The 10563-nt window shown below is 45.3% G+C and overlaps 1 protein-coding gene across 1 annotated transcript in view; it reads right to left on the bottom strand.

Annotated features, from left to right (window-relative positions):
* Window positions 1–10563, bottom strand: part of CACFD1 (calcium channel flower domain containing 1) — a 14265-nt gene extending 3702 nt beyond the window's left edge. Inside the window, exons 1-4 of the mRNA XM_081848474.1 lie at window positions 10423–10563; window positions 5626–5698; window positions 2443–2568; window positions 44–151 (exon numbers count right to left, since the gene is read on the bottom strand). Coding sequence (XP_081704600.1) covers window positions 44–151; window positions 2443–2568; window positions 5626–5698; window positions 10423–10558 — 443 coding nt within the window. The 5' untranslated portion in view covers window positions 10559–10563. The remainder of the gene's footprint in view (window positions 1–43; window positions 152–2442; window positions 2569–5625; window positions 5699–10422) is intronic.

The following is a 10563-nucleotide window of genomic DNA, read 5'->3' as shown; positions in this document are numbered from 1 at the left end:
CACTGGCTGAAACAGGGAGGGAGGGAAAACTCTTCTCTCTTACTTTTTGCCTAATGCTGAAAGTCCATAGAGCACTCCCGTCGCAAAGGCAATGGCATTGCCTAATAAAGTTGTCAGAGTCAGACTCAGTATAACTGGGAATATAGCCATCCTGGGGGGAAAGAGAGGAAACTTGTGAAGTTAAGGCAGTGTCGTGCTGCAATCCACTTCAACACAGGATGCCTAGCAAAACAAGGACCCAAATGTGGACCAAGCGTTTGCTTGTGCAGGATTTGTGACCTCAGATTTTTCGCTTCCAAATGGTCACTGAAATGACCTATTGAAATGAATGAACCCAAGTTAGGCATGCATGCCCATGAATTACAATGTGTTTTAATCACACAACCAGATTTAGGGTACATACAAATCAGATATTGGAAAGGGGTCTGCGGAGAGGAAAAACATACCCAGCTTCAAGAACCAAACTCATTCAAGGGGGGGGGGAAGTTTAGAACAATTTGTATTTTAAACATACTGAGTGATATCCAACAGGTCACTGTCAGAGTAGATTCACTGAAAGTTACTGGACAAATGACTGAACAGGTCTACTCCAAATATGAGAAATTGCCCATTAAAAACTTTTCTAGGAAGCATACGCCAGGCAACACTCATTAACCTTTAAAAAAAAAAAAAAAGATTTAGAAGATTTTCGCCACATCTGCACCATGCATTTAAAGCTTTATTAGATAAGTTTTAAACAGTCATGGCTTCCCCTCAAAAAAAGAATCCTGAGAATTGTAGTTAGCTGAGAATTTTTAGAAAACCCCATTCCCCTCACAGAACTACAATTCCCAGAGTTGTTTAATTATCAACCACTCTTCCCAGGGAGTAGGCCAGCCTCCACCAGGCCTCTTCTTCCTTAACTGTTACTTGAGGGCAGCCATTCCACCCCAGGAAGCCAGGCTCATTTCATCAGCTTTACTTGAGGCCCAGCTTCATCAGGCACCTCCTGACCCTATACAGGACCAGATGGTCAATACAGGAACAACTGTCTAGAAATCTGTGCCTGTGTTTTTTGTTTTCCTCTACCCTCTGTGTCCTTTCCCCCTTGCGTGTCATGTGGGTTCTTGTTAGATTGTAAGCTTGTGGGTAGGAACTGTCTTGTTTTGTTTGTATTGCAAGCTGCTCTAGGAACCTTTTTGGCTGAAGAGTAGGGTACAAATGCTATATATATATATATATATGAACTCTGGGATAGCTCAGTTGGTAGAGCATGAGACTTTTAATTTCAGGGTTATGGGTTTGAGTCCCATGTTGGGTAAAAGTACGTTTCCAAGCACAGTTCAAAGTGTTGGTGCTGACCTTTAAAGCCCTAAATGGTCTCGGTCCAGTATACCTGAAGGAGCGTCTCCACCCCCATCGTTCTGCCCGGACGCTGAGGTCCAGCGCTGAGGGCCTTCTGGCAGTTCCCTCATTGCGAGAAGCAAAGCTACAGGGAACCAGGCAGAGGGCCTTCTCGGTAGTGGCGCCCACCCTGTGGAACGCCCTCCCATCAGATGTCAAAGCGATAAACAACTACCTGACATTCAGAAGACATCTTAAGGCAGCCCTGTTCAGGGAAGTTTTTAACGTGTGATATTTTACTGTATTTTTGGTTTCTATGGAAGCCGCCCAGAGTGGCTGGGGAGGCCCAGCCAGATGGGTGGGGTATAAATAAATTATTATTATTATTATTATTATTATTATTATTATTATTATTATTATTAAAGATCGCTGCATTGCAGGGGTTTGGACTTGATGGTCCTCATGGTCCCTTTCAACTCTACAATTCTATGATTTCAGAAATAGACTGGAAAGAGAAGTTGCTGAATTGCAACTTATTACCAAAATTAAAACCATGGAGAGACCTGGTCTGAATAGAGACATTGGATTCTTATCTCATTATACATGATAAAGCTATTTTTAGCCATCTCATCCCTTGCTTTTTCCTGTAAGACCAATTGCAGTCGTTAACAGTTGTCAACAGGTTTACCACACCTATCAGCCAATCACCCATTCCCACCACCCTTCTGAATAATACCCCTCCCCACCCACTCACAATATATAAGGGTCTGGTGACTCCTGTTTCAGTGTATCTGAAGAAGGGAGCATGCACACAAAAGCTCATACCAATAACAAACTTAGTTGGTCTCTAAGGTGCTACTGGAAGTAACTTTTTTATTTTGTTTCGACTATGGCAGATCAACACAGCTACCTACCTGTAACTATTCTATGATTCTGTGATTCTTCTCATTAGTCATCGTCCCCTTCCAAACCACAAAGAGTATGCTTTGTTGTGTTTACTGTGGATTTGTTATGCCAGAGCACTTTAACTGTGCAAATTTAGAGCTCTGGTATGCACTTGAATCCCTCTGGCACAATATTGGCAATCCAGAGTCACTCCCAACCCCAGGACACACTTACCCGCAGTAGAAGGCACCTTTCTGCCATGGACGCAGTTTGTCTGCCCTTGCTGACACAGCGTTTGCAAACTCGATGAACTGGCAGCAGAAGGGGGCCTCGCACAAGAAAAGGACGAAGGCATTCAACCTTTGGGGCAAGAAGTCACACTCAAAACCAGAGAGAACCCACCCCATCCATAATGAAAGGACCCATCCGGTGAACGCATGAATTTTTTGCTGGATCAGGCCAATGGCCCATCTAGTCCAGCATCCTGTTCTCACTGTGGCCAACCAGTTGCCCCATAGGAAACCCACAAGCAGAAGCCAAGGACAAGAGCTCTGTCTTCTCCTGTTGTTTCCAGCATTCAGAAGCATTGCTGCTTTGAAGTGTGGAGACAGGGTAGAGCCATCATAGCTTAGAAATCATGGATAGCCTTCTCCTCCATGAATTTACCTAATATTCTCTTAAAGGCGTCTTAAAGTTGGTGGCCATCACTACCTCCTGTGGGAGCAAGATCTTCTCTACAATAAGAGAAGAAGTCCACCCTTTCGTCTGTCCTAAATTATTTGACTTTCAGCCATGTTGGATGCCCATGAGTTCTAGCGTTATAAGAGAGGGATTTAAACTTTTTTCTACCCACTTTCTTCATGCCATGCATAATTTTATGAACTTCTACCATGTCAACCCTTGCTTGCCTTTTCTCAAAAGTCCTAGACACCACAGCCAGTGAAACTCTTAGACCGCTTTAGGTTCTAAGCTTTTATAACCTTACTGGGGCCAGAGGGCTATTTAGCTAGTACAGTCGTACCTTGGTTCTTGAACAGAATGCGTTCCGGAAGTCCGTTAACTCAGAACCGTTCGAAAAACAAGGCATGGCTTCCGATTGGCTGTAGGAGCGTCCTGCAGCCAATCAGAAGCTGCGGAAGCTGCGCCGAACGTTCAGCTTCCAAAAATTGTTTGAAAACCGGAACACTCACTTTTGGGTTTCAATCGTTCGGGAATCAATTTGTTCGGGAGACAAGGCATTTGAGATCCACTGTAATTGGAATGGGCAAATCTGCCAGTTTTGGTTTCTCTCAGTTTCTCATTTTTCTGATTTTAAGTTCAGTTCTCTATGTTTCTACAAATGTGCAATATTTTCCTTTGTAAAAAAAAAAGTCCACATGAAAAACCACCCCCAAACTTTTTCCTATGTGCACATTTTGTTATGAATTTTTGCCTATTATTATTCATTTCTCTACTGCTTTATATTCTTAATTAAAAAATCTCAAAGCAGCTTAGAACCGACATTGAAACATCAAATAAAACAATCCAGAATAAAACATTACTAAAGAAATTCAAGTATACATTCAAACAAAGATATTTAACAGGAAACTAAAATATTATCTTAAATATTTCAAAACAGAACATTGCAAAAGAGGCCAACTACAGAATGTGCATTTAACGCAGCAATGTTAACAAACAAATTATCTTAAACATTTCAAAAGAAAACATTAATAATGTCAAATATAAAATGCACATTTAAAACAGCACAACTAGCAAGAGAATAAAACATTACCTTAAGCACAGAACATATCTGCTGCTGCTACCAATCCTGCCATTGGTGGTTCATGGCATAGCTGTCAACTTTCCCCTTTTCTTTCAAGGAATCCTATTCGGAATAAGGGAATTTCCCTTAAAAAAAGGGGAAACGTTGACAGCTATGGTTCATGGCAGGCAGTGGTTGTGGAAGCTCAGGCTCAGTGACCTGGGGCTGCACTAAGAGACAGCTAAGACGGCAATTTCCCCATATATAAAGCATTTTTATATGTTACTTTCACTGATCTATGTACTGATAGGCACACTTTACCTTCATCTGTGCAAATTTGGACATATGAGCTGGCTGGAGAACTGCACTGCAAAATCCAGAGAAGCACAAATTTCAATATTTGGCTGTGTTTCAGTTCTCGTTGTTTCAGAAAGTGTGGGTGTGGTTGGTGTGCCTTTAAATGCAGCCGACCCTCCAGGTACGGTGATTGTTAGCTTGGTCTGACTCAATTATGTTGTCTTGGGTTCTGTGTTTTATTTTACTTCTAATTTTAAGTATTTTAAATTTTGTAGTGTTTTAAAAGTTTTCCAGTTTGTACTGTGTTGTTGTTGTTTTAAATCTTCCACCTTGCTTGCCCTGGGGCATTTACTCAGAAATGTGGCTTTAAAATATTTTCAATTAAAATTGCATAAAATAAACTGGCAGCAGCTCTCTGGGATTTAAGAGCAAGAGACTTCCCAGCCACACCTAGAGATGTTGGGAATTGGACCTGGGACCTTCTGCATCCAAAGCAGATGCTCTAGCACTGAGCTATGGCTCTTTCCCTAGAAATAAGGTAAGATTCTAGTCCTCGTGGTTCTGAACAAACAGCCCGTTGACACATGGAATTGCCTAGTACTCAGTAAGACCCCATGTCCATCTAGCTCAGAACCGTCTGCATTGATTGACAGTTGCTCTCCTGGAGATGCCAGGGATTAAGCCTTGCTCTACCAGTAAGCTGTGGCCCTCTCCCAAAGCCACTCTGAACGGTTTTCTATTTTCGGAGCCACAGGGACTCAGCTGCAAATACAGTCATACCTCATGTTACGTTTGCTTCAGGTTGAGCGTTTTCAGGTTGCGTCCTGTGGCGACCCGGAAGTAATGGAAAGGGTTACTTCTGGGTTTCGCCACTCGCGCATGCACAGGTGTGCAAAATGACATCACACACATGCGCAGAAGCGGTAAATCGCGACCCGCGCACATGCAGACACGCAGGTGCAGGTTGTGTTCTGCTCATTTTGCAAACGGGCCTCTGGAATGGATCCCATTCACAACCAGAGGTACCACTGTATAACGTTTTAATTGCATTTTAAGTGTATTAAACAAATGTGACACTAGGTGGCACTGATGAGCTAGTGGCAAATTCCATATATACTTTACTACTTTTTAATTTTTTTAAAAAAAGCACTTTCACAGGTTTTTTTATATCTGTGTAGATTCAGCCTGGAGGGGTTGGAACTGGTAGGAAGGCCAGAGACTGCTGAGTGGGCAGTGCAAAGGCCACACATCCCACCAGGACAAATCATTCATTGCCTGCTTCTGCATTTGCAACAGACTTCCATCTCAGTTGCTGTTGACTTGCAGCACCCTGGTACTCGAAACAAATAGTCACCGCAAAGGAAGTCAAGTTTACTTACATCATCCAAACGCCAGCTGCGATGTTGAGAGGGTGGATGGTCACACAGTTAAAGAGGCCAGCAAAGGCACATGCTGAAAGGACAAAGCAGGCAGAAAATGTTAAGATCAGCCCTGGTGGGTCAAGGCATCTTGTTCTCACAGTGACTGACCTGATTCCTCTGGGAGGCTCCCAAGAAGGTCTTGAGTGAAACAGCACACTCTGTCCACTTGCATTTCCCAGCAACTGGTCTGTCTACACTGGTATATACTGGGGTGTATGAGGTGTTAGAGGGATGCAGGTGGCGCTGTGGTCTAAACCACAGAGCCTAGGACTTGTCGATCAGAAGGTTGGCAGTTCGAATCCCCGCAATGGGGTGAGCTCCCGTTGCTCAGTCCCAGCTCCTGCCAACCTAGCAGTTTGAAAGCACGTCAAAGTGCAAGCAGATAAATAGGTACCGCTCTGGCGGGAAGGTAAACGGCATTTCCGTGCGCTGCTCTGGTTCGCCAGAAGCGGCTTAGTCATGCTGGCCACATGACCCGGAAGCTCCCTTGGCCAATAAAGCGAGATGAGCGCTGCAACCCCAGAGTCGTCCGCGACTGGACCTAGTGGTCAGGGGACCCTTTACCTTTACCTATGAGGTGTTAGGGGAGGGGTAGTACATCTGGCAGGGGACATAACATGCTACTTCTGGGGTAGCTTGTCCACCACCTCCCCCCCCCCACCAGCTCTCACCTGTGACTCCTAGAAGTTGCCAGGATGTGACAGTGGCCATAACCCAGGAGCAGCTTCAACTGGCCGGCTAACCAGGTAAGGATAGCTGATGGGTCTCAAACCCTTGCTGAGTCAGGGACTACTCCTGCACGTGAAAACAGGCTCTGGTGGATTGAGTGGATGAGACCAATAGTGGGTCCAACAGTGAAGAAGTTGTTTTGCATTCATGTTGTAGAGGGAAGTGAGGGGCAGATGGGGCTCATCAACCTAGGAGAGCCAGTGTGGTGTAGTGGTTAAGAGCAGTAGACTCGTAATCTGGAGAACCTCCGCATGCAGCTGCTGGGTGACCTTGGGCTAGTCACACTTCTCTGAAGTCTCTCAGCCCCACTCACCTCACAGAGTGTTTGTTGTGGGGGAGGAAGGGAAAGGAGAATGTTAGCCGCTTTGAGACTCCTTAGGGTAGTGATAAAGCGGGATATCAAATCCAAACTCTTCTAGGAAGGTAGCCCATCTAGCTGAAGAAAAACCCTGATCCTAAACCTCCACTGCCTTGTGGGATATCTTCAGGGGACGGGGAAGGCTAAGGAGTAAATCCTACACAAATTTGGAGTCCCTAAGATGGATGGCACCTTGCTGTCCTCCTTCCAGCAAATCCTGCAGCCAAGCTGGTGCCAAACATATTGCTCTGCTTTCTTCTGTACCACATCGATGAGGCTGAGAGGCTTGTAGTCTGGGCAACCCAGGACCTCCAAATACTGCCCAGGCTTGCACACCACAGAAGATCACAGCAGTCTGACTTCACTCCAAGAGGCACACTAACAATGGTATTCACCGCTTCCAACAGTGGACATCAAGATCCATACCCTTGTCCTCCATGATTTTGGCTACGAATCTTCTTTTAAAGCCATCCAGGTTGGTTGTTATCACTACATCTTGTGGGAGTGAGTTCCACAGTTCAACCATGGACTGTGAGAAGTGAAGCTGCAAAATGACATCACATGATGAAGATGACAAAATTTTGTGGCCATTCTGAGGACAGGTTCTGACGCTGAGGGCTAGTCACCTGCCTAAGGTCACGCTCTGCTTTCATAGCAGAGGAAAAACTTTGATGTGATTCTCCTGGACGTAACCAGACTGGGTTCCGAGAGCTTTGAGAACTGGACATTTGTTCTCTACAAACTCCGACAATGTTTCCAAAACTAATTTTTGTAGGGTTTTTTTGGGGTGGGTGGGAGAATTGAGTGCATCTGTCTGCATCTGTTTTCTTTGTGCCATTATTTCTTGTCAACTCAGCTCTGCTGGCCCTTGTTTTTTCATGAGCAGTGTCGCATAATACTGGGATTAAGTTACCTGCTGACGACCGCGAAAGGGGTCTGATGTTGTATCGGATGCAGAGAACCTTGCTGCAAGTTTAATGAGGACCAAATCCCAGGTGGTTCCAAGGCTTATTTTCGGACTGTTCAGGGCATAGTTGCTTTTTTTGTGGGTGGGGAGGGGCAGGGGGAAGTGCTGCCTTTAAAAGCAGCCAAAGGTCTGAGAATTTTAGCAGGTGAAACTTTCCCTAACAAGTGGGTAGGAGAAGCAGAGAGTGGAACCCAGCCAAATTCTACTATAGCCAGAGCCAGCTCGCCCATGATGCAAGGAGAATAGTGGCTGGGACAATGAATGTGAATTTTTGTACAGTAGGCCAGATTCTACAGCCTCACACACCCCTCTCTAACCTCCAGTGGCGTAGCGTGGGTTGTCAGCACCCGGGGCAAGGCAAGTAATTTGCGCCCCCTAACCTGTGGATTTGCGCCCCCTAACCCGTGGATTTGCGCCCCCTAACCTGTGGATTTGCCCTAACCCCAGATGTTGCGCCCGGTGCGGCCGGCCCCCCCTGCACCCCCCACGCTACGCCACTGCTAACCTCCATGTAGACATGCAGGAAGCATTATCAGAGTTCAAGGGGAAAAAATCTTCTCGATATTTGTTTGAAGGGAACCCTGTGCGTGCTGCAGTTTCAGCACCCAGCCTCCGCCAGAGTGCTCGGCCTCCTTCTGAGGACAGAAGTTGCACATGCATCGTGCCTGTGATGTCACGCGCCACATCTGCTGGGCCCCCTCAATCTTGGGGGCAACCTGGAGCCTCTGCTCAAGGAGGGGTCAACACTTGGCTGGTGAGGGGTGTGGCGTGAAGAGGGATCCAAGGAACAGAAAGAGTGGCCTGGGTCTGAGGAATACCAGCTTGACAAAATATTACACAACAAGTTTAAACATAGGGAGCAAAGTACAGCAGGAACAAAGTTCAGCCCCGCTATCAGGTGTGCCCTAAACCATGAGGAAGAAATCACATTACAGAGAAGCAACTGGGAACAGGTATCCATGGCTGGGTGTAGCAAGGGAGAAGTTCTTTCAAGTCGTAAGCAAGTGTCTCAGGTACAGTCCCCAACTTAATCAGCCTTTGCAAAACGCTTTTTAAAAACACTGACTTCTACAAAAGTAAACTCTGCTTAGAAATGCAAAATACCAGAGAACGAGCAAATCAACTATACAAATGGGCTCTGCAACAAAATGGTACAGCACGGAGTGCTCCTGTACCCAGTCGGCTGGGCCCTCCATTCCATTCCTGAATGAGAGAGGGTGCACTTTTTGAAAAGAGCTTCATTCTATCTATCTGCTTTTATTTATTTGAATGTTTCCAGGCCACCTTTTAGAGCAACATCCTTGCAAGGCAGCTTACGGCAAACACAAAATGCAATATTACATTTCAATTAGAAACAAAAACAAATCAAGAACCAGTCAAACCAAGTCCCTTAACTAACCCACAGGCTAGCAAAGGGCCATTGTAATGAATGAAAACAAACTTAATATTAGAAAAAAGCCAGAAACAACACAAAACTAAAACAAAAGTTTCAGGCCAGCTGCCCTATTAAATCATTCAAGGAAAAAGACCCTGGAAACGTGTGGTTTTTATATAAAAAGTCCAGCTGCGCTGATGGCAGACATATGCAAATAACTTGAAAGGGTGTGTCACAAGCATGGAGTCACCACCAATAAGGTCCCAGTTCTCATGTCCCTGCCTCACAGAGCTACAATTCCAGTGTGATTTAATAGTTGATCCCTCTTCACAGGGAACTCGGGGAACTGTAGCTCTGTGAAGGGAATAGGAGGTCTTCTAACATCTCTCAGCACCCTTAGCAAACTACAGGTCCCAGGATTCTTTGTGGGAAGGCATGGTTGTTTAAAGTGGTATGTTATTGCTTTAAATGTGTAGTGCAGATGTGGCCTGAGTCAACATCGACTGGCCCTGATAAGATAGTGGAGCCTCCATGGTCGGAAGCAGAGTACCCACTGAATATCAGATCCTGGAGGTGAAGAATATGGAATGACATATCATGGTACCCTTCTTACTGGTTTCCTGGTGGCATCTGGCTGGCTGGACCTTTGATCTGATTCAGTGGGTGTTCCCCACATGACACCACTGTAGACTGAGACATGAGAGAGACCACTGGCTGAGCTTGGACTAGTTGTTGCCTCCCAGCCTCACATACCTCACAGGGTTGTTGCGAGGATAAAATGGGGAGGGGGAGAGCCTTGAGCTCCTTTGAGAAAAGGTGGGATATTAATATTTTTTTAAAAAACAACAATGAAGTGACTCTGAGTAACTCAAACACCAAAATGCAATGCAGAAATACAAACATTTGCTAATGCAAAATAGGCACTACCCTGTTGCACTTTTGATCTGTTTTGCATATTGCACACCCTGATGTAGGTATTTATTTACCTATAGTTAAATACTAACTATATTTAAATGAAGGCAGTCAAGAGCTTAGTCCTGTTGACAGCTCACAACAGAAGAGTGACAAAACATGTTTTTTTAAAAAAAAAACAACCCACCCCAAAAACATGTGTACAAAAAGTTTGCAGTGCTATTCCCCCACCCCCAACAGGAGAGAAAATTAAAGCAAAAAATCCCCAAAGACACAAAATCAGCCAGTCGGTGCAAAGCAAGCCCTCACCATAGGAGGCAAATTGGGTCTTGGGACTTTGTTCTGGAGGTGCGGGGATAGAGGAATCACTGGAGGAAAAAACTGTGGGGTGGGAGGAGTAAAGGAAATACTCACAGATGCCCCCAATGATGCCAGCCAGTCTGCATAACCACTTGTACCACCAGGTCATCCCATCATCATCATCGGTGGAAGACGGGGTAGCAGCAGCAGTAGCTGCATCTGACTGAGGCTGCTCTTCATGGGAATTCATCCTGC

This window comes from Podarcis erhardii, assembly GCF_964252035.2.
Source record: "Podarcis erhardii genome assembly, chromosome: Z".
NCBI classification, from domain to species: domain Eukaryota; kingdom Metazoa; phylum Chordata; class Lepidosauria; order Squamata; family Lacertidae; genus Podarcis; species Podarcis erhardii.
The sequence above is the reverse complement of the archived record's forward strand: the minus strand, read 5'-3'. Positions and strand labels throughout refer to the sequence as shown.